The following is a 19,289-nucleotide window of genomic DNA, read 5'->3' on the forward strand; positions in this document are numbered from 1 at the left end:
CTCTCACTCGCGCCCCCAACTGGGGACTTGACCTGCAACCTAGTCATGTGCCCCGACTGGGAATCCAACCAGTGACACTTGGCTTGGCTTGCAGGCCTACGCTCAATCCACTGAGCCACAGCAGCCAGGGCTTCCTTATGCTTTCTTTTAGGAGTTTTATAGTTTTAGTTCTTATGTTCAAGTCTTTAACTCATTTTGAGGTGATTTTGTGTACAGTGTAATGCAGAAATTCAATTTTATTCTTTTGTATGTGGCTGTTCAGTTTTCCCAACACCATTTTATTTAAAATATTTTCAGTTTTTAATTGTTGTTCTATTACAGTTGTCCCATTTTTCCCTCATTTCTCTCTCCTGCCCCACCCACCATCTCCCTCTCCCACAGTTAATCCCCACCCTGTTGTCCATGTCCATGGGTCATTCATATTAGTTCCTTTACTAGGCCTTTCCCCTTTTTTCTCCCCTTCTCCCTCATCCCCCCTTCCCTTTGCTCACTGTCAGTCGGTTCCTTGTTTCCATGCCTCTGGTTCTATTTTGCTTATTTGTTTGTTTTGTTCATTAGGTTCCTGTGTTTGTGAGATCATATGGTATTGTCAAAAATTAGTTGATCATATACACTTGGGTTTATGTCTGGACTGTCTATACTCCATCTGTCTGTTTTGTTTTGTTTTGTTTCTTAATATGCTTTATTGATTATGCTTTTACAGTTGTCCCAATTTCTTTTCCCTTTGTTCTCCTCCACCTAGTGACCCTCTTCCCTCCAATTGTCCCCCCTCTTAGTCCGTGCCCATTGGTTGTGCATATAGTTCTTCTCAACATCTTCCTGTCTACTCCACTCCCTCCTACTATGCTTCTTAATTCCTGTACCATCTTCCTCCCTTTCCCCCCTTCCCCCTCCCTGATGACCTCCCCTCATAATGTTCCCCAAACCTATAATTCTTTTCACACTCTCATTGCCTACTTAGTTTGCCTTTGTTTCGGTTCCCTAGATTCTGTTGTTGGTTGTTGTGATACAGTTTTCATTTTAATGTTCATAGTTTTGATCTTCTTTCTCCTAAACAAGTGCCTTTAACATTTCATATAACAGTGGTTTGGATCTAATGAACTCCTTCAGTTTTACTTTGTCCTGGAAGCACTTTCTCTGCCCTTCTATTCGGAATGACAAATTTGCTGGATAGAGTACTTGTAGTTGTAAGTTTTTGCTTTTCATTACTTTGAATATTTCTTGCCAGTCCCTTCTTGAATGCAGAGTTTCTTTTGAGAAATCAGCTGATAGTCTTATTGGGACACTTTTGTACATAATTTTCTTTTTCTCTCTTGCTGCTTTTAAGAGTCTCTCTTTATTCTTAATTTTTGACATTTTGATTATAATGTGTCTTGGTGTGGTTCTCCCTGGGCCCAGTATTTTTAGAACTCTCTGTGCTTTCTGGACCTGTAAGTCTATTTCCTTCCCCAAGTTAGGGAAGTTCTGCTTCATTATTTTTTCACACAAATTTTCAATTTCTAGTTCTTCTTCTTCACCTTCTGGCAACCCTATGATTTGGATGTTGGCCGGCTTATAGCTGCCGATAAGTTTCTGAGCCTCTCTTCATTCTCACTTCTCATTTCCTCTTTCTGCACTGGTTGACTGTTTGTTCCTTCCCTATGTTTTGATTTGTTGATTTGATACCTGGTTTTCTTGCCCTCATCACTAGTTTTGTATGTGTTTTTGTTCATTTCAGCAGGACTAGCCTTCATTCCTTCCCCGTCTTGTTTAAGATCTGCTGTTAGGTCTGTAAGCATTTTTATAAGCAAAGCTCTAAACTGAGCCTCAGAAAGATTTCCTATCTGCTGCTTCATTAGATTAGATATTTGCTGTCTGGTCAGCTGCGTCACTGGGATCTCTATCATGATCTGTGCCATTCTGACAGTTTTGTGTTTACCTTTGCTTCCTGGGCAGGGCTGTCATACCTCCTATGCTATAGGGGACAGAGCCTGTGAACTCATCACCACCGGGCAACACTTCTAACCATGCTGTGGCGTTTTGTGTGGGGGTGGGGGGTCCAAGATGGATTCCTGCTGTTCATTCTCCGCTGAGAGACTGGGAGCCTCCTCCTCCATCCCCACCCACTCCAGGCCTCACAGTCCAAGGCAATGGGGGTCTGTCTTCCCCGGCATTGGAATCGCAAGCTGATGGGTCTGGTCTGCAGCTTGGGGTGCTCCCCAGGCGCTTCTTACCTCCCCTTAAATACGGGTGTCTGTGCTTACCACCGTCCCACCACCGTCACCAGGACAGCTTGACCTCTCCACCCTGGCTTTGCCCCTCCTACCCGTTGGGATGAGCACCACTTCTTTATAACTTCATACGTTGGACTTCCATTTATTTTCTGGAACTTCTGGTTATTTCTGGTTTTGTGGTAGTTGTATTCCTTCTTAGTTGTGGAGCGAGATGGAGTGTGTCAATCTAGGCCTCCATCTTGGCCAGAAGGCTCCTGTGTGTTTGCCTCTGTGTCTTAGGTAGAGCTGTTGCCCCTGTTACATTGTCTATATGTCTGTTTTTATGCCAGTAACATACTGTTTTGATTACCATAGCTTTGCGGTATAATTTGAGATCAGGAACTGTGATGCCTTCAACTCTGTCCCCATACAGATTTTAGAGTTATTTTTTTCTATTTCTATGAAAATGCCATTGACATTATGATGGGGATTGCATTGAATTGGTAGATGGTTTTGGTTAATATGGACATTTAAACAATATTAACTCTTCTGATCCACAAACATAGGCTGTCTTTCCATTTATTTGTGTTGTCTTCAGTTTCATTATTAATTTATAGCTTTCAGTGTATAGCTCTTTCATCTCTTTTAAATTTATTCCTAAGTACTTTATTCTATTTGATGCTATTGTAAATGGGATTGTGTTCTTGAGTTTCTTTTCAGGTAGATTGTTGTTGGTATATAGAAGCACAACTGATTTTTGTATATTGGTTTTTGTATCCTGAAATATTACTGAATTTGTTTATTAGTTCTAACAGGTTTTTTTGGGAAGGGTGTTAGGGTTTCATACATATAGGAGCATTGAGGTGGGTCGCCCCCAACACCCTCAGCTTGGTGGAAACTCACTGTCCAGCAGTGGTCTCAGAATCGTGGATGAGAGACAATAAATAACCCAAACACTGTATTATGTCTGGGAGGAGGAAAAGTGGCTGATCTCTCTAGTGGAGAAGAGCCCCAATCATGCCTTCCAAGCTCCTTTTATTGAGGAGGGTATCTAGGGGATACAGAGTAGGATACACAACTCATCAATCAATTTCAAATGCTTGGATTACTGTTAACAATCACTGATTACTGATAATAATATAAGGAACACAGTAAGCATTCTGGGTCATGGTCTATTAGGCATTCTGGCACTATGTGTACATCAGGTGCAAAGCTTTACACACCTTCCAGCTATTTGATGTCACACAGAGTCTATAGCTAACTTACGAGATGAGAAAAACAGAGCAAGCTTCAGAACAGAATATGCATTCTTTAAATCTCCTGAATGGGCTTTCGGGTCATGTCCATCTCCAGCCTTCCCAGTCTTCCAATCAAGACTTATAGGCCTCCCAGGGGTGGGCCTAGCTTGCCGCTGGGCTACAATTCCCAAAACCATGCAGGGCAGTCCCGTATAGAGCATGTAATCTGCAGTGATAATTTTACTTTTTTCTTTCTGACTTGGATTCTTTTATTCTTTTTGTCTGATTGCTTTTGCTAGTATTTCCAGTATTATGTTTAACAGAAGTGGCAAGAATGGGCATCCTTGCCCTCTACTAGATCTTAGAGAAAAAGCTTTCAGTTTTTCCCCATTCATGTTGTGGCTTTTCATAAATGCCCTATATTTTGTTGAGGAAATTTCCTTTTATACCTGTTTTGTTGAAAGTGTTGTCACGAATGGATGTCAAACTTTGTCAAATGCCTTCCTATATATATTGAAGTGATCCAGTGGTTTTTATCTTCTATTTTTGTTACTGTGGTATATATCAAATTGATTGATTTGCATATATTAAAACAACCTTGCATTTCAGGGATGAATTACAGTTGGTCATGTGTATAATCTTTTTGCTGTGTTGTTAAATTTGGTTTGCTAGTATTTTATTATGGACTTTTGCACCTATGTTCGATACAGTATTGGCCTGTAGTTTTTTCTTCCTTCCTTCTTTCTTTCCTTCCTTCCTTCCTTCCTCTTCTTATTTCCCTCTTTCTTTCTTTCTTTTTTTTTTTTTTTTTGGTGGTATCTATCTGGCTTTAGTATCAAGGTGATGCTGGCCTCATAAAATAAGTTTGAAACAATCCTTCAAGAAATTTTTATTTTCACTGATGCTGCAAATTCATAAATATTTTGGAGGTTCTGTCGTAAACATGATGCTTCCCTCTGGTTTTTTCTAGTGCTGGCTCAGGATTCAGTTTTCTTGTGTCAGCTAAGTCTGTACCATTCTTCCTTGTGCTTTTGTGCTTCTCCAAATTTGATGTTATTATCTCATATCCTATCTTTGTTCTTATACTCTCATCCCATTACTCTCATTTTAGTGGAATTTTAGAAAGAGAAAGATAAATTCATGTGTTCGATTTGCCACCTTATTTGGAAATGAAAGAAATGTTGACTTAAATTATTCAAAACCTAATAATATTTTGATAATGATACCAAGAGGGCTTTTTGCAAGGGATTTTATTTAACTTACAAAAAGCTCTATTGAAGTATAATTTACATACTATAAAATCCATCCACTGTATGTAAGTGCATATACCATCACCACAGCTCAGTTTTAGAATATTCTGCTATCCCTAAAATTTCCTTTGCCTTTGTTTGCCATCAATCTCTGCTCCCACTCCGAGACCCAGGCAAACCACTGTTCTACTTTCTGTCTCTATCAGTTTACCTTCTTTAGAAGTTTTATGTAAGTGGAATCATAGGTTTTTGTATTTTGTTTCTTTCTGTTACTCTAATGTTTTTGAGATTCATCCATACTAATACTCATTATTTTGTTTTTTGCTGAATAGTATTCCACTATGTGAATATATACTACTATATTTTGTTTGTTTATTCACCAGTTGATAGAAATTGGAATTGTTTCCAGTTTTTAAGCTATTGGGAATAATGCTTCTGTGAATGTTCATATGAAAACATATGTCCACACAAAAACTTTCACACCTTTTGGGTTAATACCTATCTATGAGTGAAATTTCTGGGTCATTTGGTAAGGATATGTTTAACTTTAAAAAAAAACTGACAAACTGTTTTCTAAAGTGGCTGTACTGTTTTACACTCTTGTCAGCAATATATGAGAATTCCACTTTTTTTTCACATCCTTGGCAACAATGTTGGAGTATAGCCATTCTAATGGATAAGAAGTAGAGTCTCATTATGGTTATAATGTACATATCCTTAATGACTATTGAGGTTATGTATTGTGTTGGGGCTCCTGAAGACCACCCCCAGGCTCAATGATTTGTTAGGAGGACTCAGAGGACTCAGCATGTAGTCATACTCATGGCTTTGACTTATTGCAGTGAAAGGACCCACAACAAAAGCAGCAAAAGGAAAAACGCAAATGGGGTAAAGCCTGGAGGAAACCAGGATAGGTTTCCAAAAGTCCTTTCCGAGTGAAGTTACACAGGACATGTTTTATTTTCCCAGCAATGAGTTGTGACAACAAATGTGGAATGTCTACAAGGAAATCTCATTAGGGACTCATGGCCCAGTGTTTATAATGGGGGCCAGTCATATAGGCACCATTTACCTAGCAGATGTACCAAAACTCCAGGTTCCCAGAAGGAAAGTACATGTTCCATATAAGCCACATTGCTTGAACAATTTAGGCACAGTGAGCCATTATTATCAGGGAATGGTGGGAATTCTCCCCAAATCCAAGTTCTTAGTCAATGGCAATCCTTGAAGCAGGACTTTCGAATGATAGCAGTTTTCAGGCTTGCTATGTTAACTCTTTTCTGCACAAGCATCTTTTCATGTGCTTATTGGCATTTATATATTTTCTTTGGTGAAACCTCTTAAAATCTCTTGTTCTTTTTATTTATTTATTTTAATAAGTTACTTATTTGTTTGTTTATTTATTCATTTTTAAAGAGAGGGAAAAAGAGAAAGAGAGGGAGAGAAACATCACTGTGTGGTTGCCTCTCACTCGCACCCCCAACTGGGGACCTGACATGCAACCTAGTCATGTGCTCTGACTGGGAATTGAACCAGTGACACTTGGCTCGCAGGCTGATGCTCACTCCACTGAGCCACAGCAGCCAGGGCTTCTTGCTCTTTTTAAATTGGGTTGTGTTATTATGAGTTGTAAGAGTTCTTTGTATATTCTGGATACAAGTTTTTTATCATATAAGTGATTTGCAAGTATTTCTCCCAGTCTGTACTTATCTTTTTTTTTTTAAATTTTATTTAAAAATTTTTTATTGCTGTTCTATTATAGTTGTCCCATACTCTCCCTGGCAACCCCCAAACCTCCACCCAGAGTCAATCCCTACCCTATTGTCCATGTCCATGGGTCATTTATACTTGTACTTATCTTTTCATTCTCTCAACAGGGTCTTTTGAAGAGTAAATTATTGTTTTTTATGAAGTCTGATATGTCGTTTTGTTTTTTTTCTAGTTTTATGGATCATGATTTTGGAGTATATTTAAGATATCTGTCTAACTGAAGGTTACAAAGATTTAGTTATTTGCTTTCTTCTAAATGTTTTGTAGTTTTAGATTTTACATTTAAGTGTATAATATATATATATATATATTTTTTTAAGATTTTATTTATTTACTTTTTAGAAATAGGGGAAGGGAGGGAGAAAGAGAAGGAGAGAAACACCAATGTGTGAGAGATACAGCTGGGGAACCTGGGCCACAACCCAGGCTTGTGCCCTGATTGGGAATTGAACCCGCAACCTTTTGGTTTACAGGTTGGCCCTCAATCCACTGAGCATGTATGATGTGTTTTTGAGTTAATTTTTGTATGAGGTGATGTCAGGGTATAAGTTTCCTTTTTTTCCTGCATATGAATGTCCAATCATCTCAGCATCACTTGTTGAAAAGACCATTCTTTCCTCATTGAATGGCCTTGTCACTTTTCTTGGAAATCAATTGATCATAACTGAAAGAGTTTAATTATGGGCTCTCCATTCCATTCCTTGATCTATATATTTGTCTTTCCTTAGTCACACTGTCTTGATTATCTTAGCTATAATTTTGATAATGTATTGAAATTGGGTGGTTTAAGTCCTCTTTGTTGTTCTTTTTTTCAAAAACGATTTTACTTATGTAGTTTTAGAGAGAGGGAAAAGGAGCGTGAAAGAGAGGGAGAGAAACATCCATCAGTTGCTTCTTGTGCACATCACGGTCAGGGACCAAACCCACAACCCAGGCATATGCTCTGACTGGGAACAGAACCAGTGACATTTTGCTTTGTGGGATGGTGCCCAACCAACTGGGCCACACTGTTTGGGGCCCTCTTTGTTGTTCTTTTACAGAATTATCTGGGTATTCTAGGTCCTTTGACTCTCTATATAAATTTTTAGGATCAACATGCCAATTTCTATAAAAAGAAAGTTTGCTGGGATTTTGATAGGGATTGCATTGAATCTAGAAATCAATTTGTGGAGAATTGCCTTCTTAATAATATTGCATGTTTTGATCAATGCATATGATATATCTCTCAGTTCAGTTAGATCTTAATTTCCCTCAGTGATGCTTTGTAGCTTTCACTATAAAAATCTTGCACTGATAGGGCTAAATTTACTTCCCTGTGTTTTACTCATTTTGATGCCATGTTAATCAAATTGTTTTATTAATTTAACTTTTGGATTCTTATTTGCTAGAATATAGAAATTCAATTGATTTTTTTTTTGTAATTGATCTTGTCTCCTGCATCATTACTTAACTTGCTTCCTTTTTCTAGTAGTTCTTAAAAAAACAGTTCTTAGGAGTGTCTACATATAGAATCATGTCATTTGCAAATCCAGTTTTATTTTTTCACTTCCAATCTGGATAACTTACATTTTAAAAATTATTCCACTGGTCATAATTTTAAGAAGGATGTTGAATAGAAGTGGTGAGACCAAACATTTTGTTTAGTTCCTTATATCAGGGGAGAAGCATTCAGTCTTACCACTAAACATGATGATTATTATAGCTTTTTTGTGAATGCTCCCTTTCAGGTTGAGGAAATCCCCTTCTTTTCTTGATTTCTTGAGAATTTTTATCAAGAATGAGTATTGGATTGTGTCAAATGCCTTTTCTGTATCTATTGAGAACATGGAATATTTGTTGTCTTTTATTCTATTGCTGTGGTGTATTACATTGATTGACTTTCTAATGTCAAAACAACCATGTATTCCTGGGATAAACTCCTGTTGCTCATGGCATACAGGCTTTCTATGTTACTAGTTTCAGTTTGCTTATATTTAAAAAGGGGTTTTACATTTATGTTCATGAGAGATAATTGGTCTGTTGTTTTTGTGTGACAATTTTGTCTGATTTTGGAATTCATTCTGGCCTTGTAGAATGAATTGGGAAGTATTTCTTCCTTCTCTGAGCCACCTTTTTGACTTTCTATAGCTGGGGTTGGTAAACTTTCTCTGTAAAAATCATATAGTAATTATTTATTCCTCAAATATTTGAAAGAATTCACTATGTTCCTTATTTTTCCTTCTTCATACTTATAATAGTTTATAGTGATACACTTGGGAAATATTTTGGTCATTTGCTTCTTCCTCTAGATTAAGTTCCATGAGGGCCCTGTCCTTGTTTCCATAATTCAGTACCCTGGTTCATCTTAGGGGACTGGTAAGTGGAATAAATGAATGGTTGAATGGTAGAGGTCCAGTCTGCGTGTTATGATGGGCTAGTTGTCTATTGGTGCCAATGAAGTTTAGCAATCTAAAATAGGGATGCTAAAAAGACAACATTTTGCTAAAGTGCTTTGTGCTCAGAGGACTAACTATAGATTTTCAATAATGTTCTGCCAGGAAATTTTCAGGTAGCATATAGCAAAAAGTTTGGGGTTTGGTGGGTTATGAGGCCACAAAATAAAAATAGTGTAGCTTCACAGAGTATCAATTTTATGAAACTATTTTGGGGAAAATATTAAATAAAGATGATTATATTGAGAAGTAAATTGAAAATTTAAGATAAAATACCACTGTAGTGGTCTCTAAGATATCTAGCTTACCTATTCATTCTTTTTCTTTGCCCTTTTTTGGGTGGAAAAGTTTGAAAAGAAAGACCTAGGTAAGTCTGAATCCCAGCTCTAGTACTTCTTAGTTGTGTCATCTTGAGTGAGTTTACTTCCTAATTTCAGTATTCTGATTTGTAACATGGGTATGATAGATTTATGTTAATTTTAAGAGAGATGAGAAAACTTATGGGAAGTTACGCAGTATAGTTAATGCATAGCAAGTGACAGTAAATTTTTTATAGGCAAGAACATTATGGAGAAGAGTTAGAAAGGTGTTTCGGTGAGTTGGAGTTGGTTGGAACTAACAGAACATAGGCAGTAAGTGTATTAAGGGTGGCGGGGGAGGTTGTCCTGCTCAGCACCAGCTCTACAGAAATACCTGTGTTGAGGCTGTTTTATTCACACCATCTTCATCTTTTAAGATCTCCAACCTCCACTGAGAGCAGGGATAGGAGAAGTTGGGATGCCATGGGTTGTTGACACGGCTGCTATCCACAAGGGCAGTTTGACTGGGGGGTGGTTCTCATCAAAGTCTGGGGGCATGAGTAGGACATCCTTCTTCTGGAAGATTCATGGAGAAGGTTTAGTCAGCGGCCAAGAGAAGGCAGTGTTCAGTGATGTAGTTCCTCTGTAAGGGCCACGTGATGGATGCTCCCTGTCAATGGCAAGGGATGACATTCAGGCTTTGCCTTGCCTTCACTAGCTTCTACCTCACCCTCTTGTCCAGTCTCCCAGGTTCCTGTCCTCCCCTTTAGAACCTTGACCTCCTACCACGAAGGCAAGGAGCAGCTTCACATTCCACTGCTATTAAGCATAACCAGTAAGCTTTGCTACCCTCTGAGCCGCCCTTTTGACTTTCTAGAGCTGGGGTTGGCAAACTTTCTCTATAAAAAGCATATAGTAAATATTTTAGCTTTGGAGGGCCAAGAAGCAAAATTAGGAATATTTCCACAAATTCTTGACAAAATTCAAAACTTTATAGACATTGAAATGTGAATTTTATTATTTTCTTTTAATTTTTTCCAGCCATTAAAGAATGTAAAAACCATTCCTTGCTTGCTGGCCAAACAAAAACAGGTGGTCAGCTGAATTTGCCCTGCAGGCAACAGTTTGCTGACCTCTGTTCTGAAGCTTAATATGGAAGAAAAAAACCAAACCCTGAGTATTTAGTATCCTGAAGTCTAATAATCCTCTGAATCCATACTGATTCACTAAAACTAATGGGAAGAGTTAGGGAGCATGGGAAATAAAAATGAGCATAAGGATGACTAATACTGTACTTTAAGCTCCCATTTCCCATAACTAGGAGGTCATAGTATTTAATTCCACTCAACATGCCAGAGCAGTGTCTCCTGTGTTTGTTTCATGATCAGAGTCACCTGACTTCTTGTTGAAACTAGAGTTCCAGACTAGGAAATTTTGAAGCAGGAGGCTTCTGGGCAGGATCTGTAATGGTCCTCAGGATCAGGTAAGCTGAAAAACTACACTATGGGGAAGGCTCCTTAGGGCAAAAGAGTCTCTAAAGTGTTTTTTCTTTTCTTTTTTTTTTTTAAAGATTTTATTTATTTGTTTTTAGAGAGAGGGGAAGGGAGGGAGAGAAACATCAATGTGTGGTAGTTTCTTTGTTCACCCCCAACTGGGAACCTGGCCTGCAACCCAGGCATGTGCCTTGACTGGGAATTGGATTGAGACTTGAACTGGCGACACTTTAGTTCACAGGCCAGCACTCAATCTACTGAGCCACACCATCCAGGGCTGAAGCTGTGTTTCTTAAAGTGTGGTTTTGACCCAGATATGCAAATTTTCTGCCTATCCCAAACTGACTGAATCAGAAACTCTGGCCATCTAGTTTTTGTCAAGCCAGGTGATTCTGATGCACAACTAAAACTTAACCACTGCCCCATTGCATATTTGCTAGCACCTGGAGAAGTGATTGAGCAGGCACCTGAGCAGTAAAGACCTAGGTGCCCTGAAACTGCTTTGCTCTCAAGGGTGCAAGGTCTATGGGTGGAGCCCAAGGCATTGATTTCCGTAAGAAAGTTCTGGAAATGGTATTTAAGGTCAGCCTCCCGGAAGTCAAGGGCTGCCTTTCTATAAGAAGGGGTGCCATGAATCCTCTAGGATAGAAAATGCCATCTAGTGTGGTGATAGCCCTTTTGCACAAGGGATCATGGCATTTGCTGACTTGCTCACGCACGAGCTTTCCCAGGTCCCTCACCTTTCTTCAGGTTTCTCCGCGTTCCAACGGGGAATCATTGTCCTGGGCGCTGGACAAAGGGGAGCGGCTGGGAGCTTTCTGACCTCATAATTGGCCCCTGTGACTTCAGAGGTGCGCCTCCTGACCCTGGTGACGTCACAGAGGCCCCGGGGGTCAGCGTGCGGTGTGGCTTCCAGGGCAGGGCCTGCTTCTCCAGGTGCGCAGTTGGGCCTGCAGAGGCCGGTGTGGCGACGTGCAGGGGGAGCTCACCAGGCTGGCGCGCTATCCATGCTCAGTGCTTCTCTCGCAAAAGACCAGCTCAAGAAAGGGAACAGACAACCGCACTTAGCTAAAGGGCTACTTAAGTTTTCTTTGGATTAAATATTCAGAACACTTGCTAAGGCCCTCGAGACTTGGTGCGCCCCCAGCAAGGCGGTTGGTGTCTCCGAGGCGGTGACACGGGGGATGCTCTGCGCCGACAACCAGGAGTCCGGATGGGCCCGGTGAAGCGGAAGTGCATCTGCGACCTGTGCTCCTGCGGGTAAGGCGGCCGCGTCCAGGCCAAGGACCCGGGAGCTCGGCTCTCCGACTCCGAAAGCTAGGTTGAGCTCTAACCCGGTACTGCTGCATCGGGCAGCATCACGGTGGATTCCTCCACTTATCAACCCTTTTTAGGTTGCAGTGTTTTCAACCAGCATTCTGTGCATCCCACATTTAATTAGTCTGGTGACAGTGACTGTCAGGCTTTTCCCATTGTTCCTTCGCTTCTGAGCTGCACGGAGGTTGCTAATGGGCACAGCCCCCTCTCTGAAGCCCAGACGGTATCAGGCCAGCTTGGGACCAGGCTTGCTACTTCTGTTGGCTTTCTTTTGGAAGGAAAGGGGATGGGGAAGAGGAGTCCTTTACTGTAATAGTTTCTCACTCAGAAATTATTGCTCCTTTGTCAGAGAAGTGTAAGGTATTTGTAAAACTTGTTTCCATGCTGAAAGGAAATGAAATTATTTTTGCACTTGTCCTGGCCCAGCTAGGTGTCTCTCCTGGCCAGTGGTCCCTGAGGACCATGCCTGGGTGAAACTTGGCAATGGCATGTGGTCCCAGGGACAAATAGTTGGCTTTCTTCACAGTTCTGCAGCGGAAGCCCCTCTGTCTCACAATGTTTGAGATGCTTCCCCCACCTGCTTCCCAGGACGTCTAGGGAGCTGGGAGGCTGCATGGGGGAGCAGCAGATCAGAGAGTGGGCTCGGGTCAGCTCCCCTGGGTTGTTACTAATTGTGGGATCTTGGGCAGGAAACCAAACGTCTCCAGGCTTCTCTAAGCATTCCATGAAATAATGTGTGTGCTTAATATATATTAGCATCGTGAAATATGCAAAAAGTGCTTGCCAACTGCAGTATGCTACATGAATATAAAAAAATCACACCAGCAGTTAGGAGAGTGAAAGGGCATTCTAAACACTGTGTAAGGAACCTTTTGCATTTCTGGTAGCAATGAGTGGTTCTCAACCCTGAGAGTCACCTGGGAAGGTTTAAAACAATATCTGTTGCCCAGGCGGTTAAATCTTCCTCTCTGAAGGTGGGGCCAACCAGCAGTCTTTAGGTGATTCTGACCATTTTCCAGGATTAGGAACCCCTGAACTAGCTCACATGACAGACATGGGTCTTGCTTTTAAGTTTTATTAAGTGAGACCAGAGCAGTGTTTTAGTTTAGGGCTAATTTTCTACACTGTGGAAGCAAAACCTCTAAGACTGGCTGGCCCTCCTCTAGGGCCCTTTACATCAGTCACCTCCTGCCTCCTCCTGTGGTGTTGAGGTATTCAGATGGAATTGGCAGTGGGCTTCCTTTGCACTGTTGTAGGCATTGAGATTGAAATGCATGCATAGTCTCTGTTTTTGTGCAGTAGACAGTCTAGGAAAGCAGAGATACTCACTTAGAGGAACAGAGTATATATACCGTGAGATGTCTCCCTCCCATCCCTGTAGTAGGGCTGCTACTTCTCTGGCTGTTCCTTCCCTGACTCTGTTCCTCCTTACTCCGTACAAAGGGTCTATTTGCCATCAGAGGCAGTCTCTCTTTGGGTGTCTTCTCCCTTCTCTTCTTCCCCCTTTTCCCGTGCCTACCCTCTGCTGTATGCTTTTAGCCAACAGTCTAGTTTGAATCTCACATCCATCAGCCTCTATTATTTTTCACTCATTTCACTTCTCAAAGTCCTTGTTGATTCATCTGGCGATCTCATTAACCTCAACATCAATAACCTTCACTCACCTGTTCCCCTTTTCCCTCCAGTATCTGCACCTTCATTGGTGCCAGCAGTCTTCCATTTACCCTGGACTTAAAGATTCCAGTCCTCTCTTCTCTTCCCCCAGCCCCAACATTTAACCTTTTCCAAAGTCTGGTCCTCTTCTCATTTGCAATCTTTCATTGATTGATCCCTTCCACCACCCTCCCATTGTTCCCTCCCAGGGTCTTTCATTTTTAGGTTTGGAAACTGGTCTTATTTTACCTTTCTGGTTTTCTCTCCTGTAAGTCTCTTACATACCAAATTGGCTTCCTGGGATCACCTGAGCTAACCTTATGTCCTCCCATTTCTGTTCCTTATCCTTGCTGCTGTTTCTCTGAAATGCCCATTTCCCTTCCTCCTGCTGCATGACCTTTTAAGACCCTGTTTCAGTTGCAAATCTCCCATTGACCCAGCCCTGTAGCTCCCCATCAGAGGGGGACCCGACTCCCTGTGTTCTCACCCCTGTTTGATTGTATACTCCTGAAAAGCAGAGATTGTATTTTCTGCTTTTGTGTGTGTGCTGGATAGTACCCACTGTTATCCATTGTAGTAGCTAAAGCATATCTTTTTGAGTAAGTAAGTTTTTGATTGTAAAGGTGATATGCTGAAAGGGATTGGAGAGGCAAGATGTATAGCTGTACTGTCCATTAGGGTAGCCATCAATCCCATGTGGCATTTTAATTAAATTAATTCAAATAAAATTAAAATGCTAATTCTTGGTCACATCGGCCACATTTCAAGTGTTTAGTGTGTGTAGTGGCTACTCTACTGTGTAGTAGAGATGGAACATTTCCATCGTTGCAGAAAGTCACTTGATAAGTCTCATTATTTGGGAGTCTTCATTGTTCTCACCTCAATCATCTGCTCACAGGTAGGCTGGGATGGAATGAGAGGAATTTTATTGGTGTTCTCTGATCTCTGGAAGTTGACAGTTTTTGACTTTTGCAGCCTCATGAAAGCATGTGTGAAGAACTCTGCTTCTCAGAGGAGAAAGCCCTGTAGGAGAGGGGAGATTGGGATTTCTGAGTCACTTGATCTCTGGGCTTCAGTTCCTCCAATGTTTTGTTTTGTTTTTAAGATTTTATTTATTTACTTTTAGAGAGAGGGAAAGGGAAGGAGAAAAAGGGAGAGAAACATCAATGTGTGAGAGATATGTCGATCTCTCACATGCCCCCCAACTGGGGACCTGGCCTGAAACCCAGGAATGTGCCCTGAGTGGGAGTCTTAACTGGCGACCTTTTGATTCACAGGCTGGTTCTCAAGCCACTGAGCCGCACCAACCCTACAATGTCTGAAATCAGGAAACGCATGGGGCTCTTGGGGTAGTCAGGGAGGGAGGGAAGCCCACATCTCTTGCTCTTAGCTCCCACTTCATCTTCCTCCCAAGGCTTTGTTTGAGCGAAAAGTTCTTTAATGTTCTTCTCACTTTAATGTTTTTGTCTGAAATGAGAATTTTCCACTTTAATTTTGAAGACTGTTGTTGCTGTTAGTGGGGAGGCTCCGAATGCAGAGAGAGCTGGATAGGAAAGCTTCCTTATTTCTGTGGGAGCAGCTGTCAGAGGCTCTGGGAACTCGTATTCTCCTGGAGCAAGTTCTTATTTTTGGCCACAAGATGGCAGCCTTTCCCCAACCAATTCTCTTAAGCCACACCTGTCCTAGTGGAAAAAGGAAAGGGGAAAAAAAAAGTTAAGAGTTCTGGGTTTTTCTTTAGTTTAATTTTTTATAGAATCACCTTATTAAGTTTTCTAAAATGAGAAATTAGTCAGAGTTTAGGGCCCAGAAGAACTCAAAATGGTATATATACCTTGAGGAGTAGATCACAGATTACAAAGCGAAGGTGTTTCAGATATCTGCATCTAAAGATTTCAACCACTCATAAAACTTTTTAATGAGCTTTCCTGGGCAATGACACTACACTTGACAATGAAAATCTGGTAATTGAAATTATTACCAAAAAGTGTTATCATAATCTCTTTTCAATACAATCTGTGCCAATAAGCAAAAATGTTCACGAGTTGTAGAAATATGGTAAATGAGCAGTTTTTTTAAAACCAAAGTCTACCATTTAATTATCTTGACAACAGAGCTACATTGGAGGCATTTGGAGTGATCCTACTTTTGTATGAGAGAATAATATTTCCAATTATATCTGAATACCCCCAGCATTTCCTATTATTGAAAAATGCTACCCTTCACAGTTTTCAGTATTATATACCACCTTTACATTTCTGCAGTGTCTTGAAAAATTTAAAAGCACTTTCTCACAAATTATTATCTTACTGGGGGGTCCCTCAGTAAGGGGGAGCATTGCTTATTTTGGAAATTTGATTCCTTAACCTTAGCCTCCATTTTCCGCTGGGGATGTTTTCTATTTACTGAGCTGTTCTTGTCCCAAATTACTAAGTTTGAAATGAGGAGAGGGTTTGCTGGAGAGCTGTAGATGAAGTAAATGTTAATTAGCCTTTTAAAACTACAAGGGATCTTAATGATCTTTAGCTCTCCAGACACTGTGCTGGATATTATAATTCATAGTCTGTGGTCTGTTTTCAAGTTACACTGGGCCATTTTTGACTATAGATTACAATATGAAGGTTCCTGTCCAACTGATAAGTAGTATCTGATATATATTAAAAAAAGCCTTTAGTAAAGTAATATGAATTGCAAATCTCTCTCCTGAGATTAAAATGTAGTTAACACTTCTTTTTCTGAAATTCTGGTAAAAACATGTAGTTAATCAAGGGATTGATATAGCTTACTTTTATATCTGATTATTTTATGGCTTGCAGTGCACTGTTTTAAAGACTTCATGTAATCTTGCAGGAAATTCCAGGACTGGCTAATGTATCATGAAATATTTATGTAGCATTGGTAGTATGTGCAGCATTTCATAAAAAAGGTAGTCCCATAGAGGACTTGCAAATTGCTGAAAAGGATGTGGATTTGGCCCCTTCACAGTGCTTGGGGAGGAAGGTGATCTCAGGGGCAGCCATGTATCTGCAACTTAAATCAGTTATGTTAACCAGGGAGGAACTTGTTATTTTAATTTTGGAAAATATTTTCTTCACATTGATGGAAATTTCCTTAACCTTAGATTTTATTTTCTTAGAGTCTCTGTTACAAATTAAGAGGAAGGAAAAAAAAAATCAAGGATTTGGTTTGATATTACATGTTTCAAGAAGAATTCTTGTTTTTAATTTAAATAAAATTGACTTCATAAATTCTGATTAAGAAAAAAGAAAAAACACCCCAGTTTTTAATAGATGCTTGCTGGTGACTTTTTATCTTTAGCAGATTCCAGATAGAGAAACCAAGGGAAAGCAGGAAATCCCTTTCACTTTAACACTGAATTATATTTCTTGTAGAATTTATGCACTTTTCATTTGTTACATTATATGCTCTTTAAAAATTATGACATTTTTGTGATATCAGAATTAATGTTTAATTGTTCATACATACCTTTCATTCTTGTAAAATGAGTATGTTAGTGTGTATAATTACATTTCAGATGTTATGAAATTAGAGTACAACTTAGTAGCAATTCAAATTACAGTAGTTAAAATGATCTACTCTTTTCTTTTCTTATTTTTAAGGGGTGGGGCAGGAAGGGAGGAAGAGAGGAAGAGAAACATCGCTATGAGAGAGAAACAACCTAGGCACGTGTCAAGACCAGGAATCTGACTGGTCACTGGTGATCGTTTGGTTTGTGGGATGGTGTCCAACTAACTCAGTCACACCAACCAGGGTGAACTACTCAATCTTATAGTCTACAAATTGATCAGTTTAGAGTACCCCTGCTCTAATTCCATCTTGTTTGGGAAGTTTTAAACATCATTTCCTCCGCTGATATTAAAATATTTTAGATGGCCTTCAGGTGATTTATAGTTTACTTGGGTAGGTGACGTGTCTCATGGGGGAAAAATACTAAGCTTCAAAAGAATGAGGTCAATAAAATAAGTGATGTGGATTTCAGAGGTGGGAGTGACCACTGTAGGAGGGGAGATGATGTGCTTGGGGTGATCAGGAAAGTGAGTGCTGGGCTCAGACTGCTGGGTTTCAGACCCTGGCCCTACCCCTTTTTAACTGTGTGAGCTTGTGCAAACAGACAGATAATAATAGCTTATTCATAGGGTAGGTGTGAGGATTAAGGGTGAGAGGAGCACAGGCCTGGCATTTAGTGGTGAGCTTTGATGGAAAAGGTGATGCTAGGGCAGGGTTGTCCGTACGGGCTGCAGAGGCCCGTTGTCTTAGAGACATGGACATGTTACGACCATGTCAGCGCTTGAGCCTGAAGAGTGAGGTCTCAACAGTGCTCCGTGGAGGCAGACTACGTGGGGGCCGTTACATGCCTCCAAATGTGAACTCTGAATTTGAGTGGGTGAATAAGATGGCTAAAACAACCTTCTCTCCAAAAGAAGTACATACTCAAAAGAACAGGATTTCTTTCTCTCTCTTTCTCTCTCTCTCCCCCCAACCCCCTCTCCCTCCTGTTAAAATAAATTCACAATATCTGAATTAGGCCAACTTGAAGTCTGTTAGTCAATCAGAGCTTCTGAATGGATTTGTAGTTAGCTAATATTTCCTTAATCATATCTCATTTTCATTCCATTCTTGTCATTTTTGTCTTATTTTCTTCAACAAATAATTCACTGATGATTTGCCATGAGAAGCAGCTGACTATGAGGAGTGAGCACAGATACTGGAGCCAGACCACCAGAGTTCAAATCCCAGCCTTTCCACTCTCCAGCTGTGTCATGTTGAACCATTTCACAGTGGAGTCTACTGTGTGCCTCAGTGTTCTTACTTATAAAATGGACAACCCAACTCACAAGGTTGTTGTGAGGATTGAGTCAGTATTAAGTAAGCCAGTAGAATAATGCCTGGCCTACGTGGTAAGGCCAGATGAAGTGTTAATGAGTAAATAAAATGCAAAGATGCCAGTCTGTTCTAGGCAGTGAGGCTCTGGGAGGAGTGAACAAAGTCTCTGCTCTTATCAAGAGCTTGCACTTTAGGGAAGAGTGTTAATTTAGTTTATTAACTGGGAAGTAATGAGAATGCTCTGCAGAGAATTAAAACAGGGTGATGTGCTTAAGTGCTTTGGGGACTTGATTAAATTTGGTGGATAGGGCTGGCCTCTAAAGACTGAATCTGTTCTTCACCCAGCTGGGAGGCCCTCTGCCTCTCAGAGCCATGTACACTTGAGTCCAGCAATGATTTCTGATGCTAACAAACACTAAAGTTAAGTTTCTGTTCTGTTTAGAGCTTTCCAGGTCTTAAACAAGGACCCAGGCATTAAAGGTATCCTCACTGCCCCACATACTCTGCCCTTCTGTTCAGTTGTGTTTTCACTGGCTCATTCAAAGTAAAATTGAAATGTCTATTATTGTTTCTCTAAAAGGAAAGGACAGTTTCTAAACAGCTGTCAAGTCAACCACTTAGCCAAATATACCCTTTTATTTTGGATATCCCGAATATGCAAATGTCCCTCATTTTTAATGTTAAGAAACTGAGTTTATAATGTAATGAATAAGTTCAATTTCTGCTTGTGCTGGTCAGTAACAATTTAAAAACGTTATCCTTTATGTGATGATGATTTTTATTTATTTATTTATTTATTTGAT

General features: G+C 40.2%; 1 protein-coding gene across 2 annotated transcripts in view; it reads left to right on the forward strand.

Annotated features, from left to right (window-relative positions):
- Positions 1-10,549: 10,549 nt before the first annotated feature.
- Positions 10,550-19,289, forward strand: part of SAXO1 (stabilizer of axonemal microtubules 1) — a 109,613-nt gene continuing 100,873 nt past the window's right edge. For both annotated transcript variants that reach the window (XR_016510787.1, XM_090275818.1), the window contains exon 1: positions 10,550-10,664. Coding sequence is in view for 1 of the 2 variants with exons in the window: in XM_090275818.1 (XP_090131944.1) it covers positions 10,648-10,664 (17 nt within the window). In the remaining variant the exon portion in view is untranslated. The remainder of the gene's footprint in view (positions 10,665-19,289) is intronic.

Source organism: Furipterus horrens, unplaced genomic scaffold (assembly GCF_987537825.1).
Source record: "Furipterus horrens unplaced genomic scaffold, mFurHor1.1.pri manual_scaffold_4, whole genome shotgun sequence".
In the NCBI taxonomy this organism is placed as follows: domain Eukaryota; kingdom Metazoa; phylum Chordata; class Mammalia; order Chiroptera; family Furipteridae; genus Furipterus; species Furipterus horrens.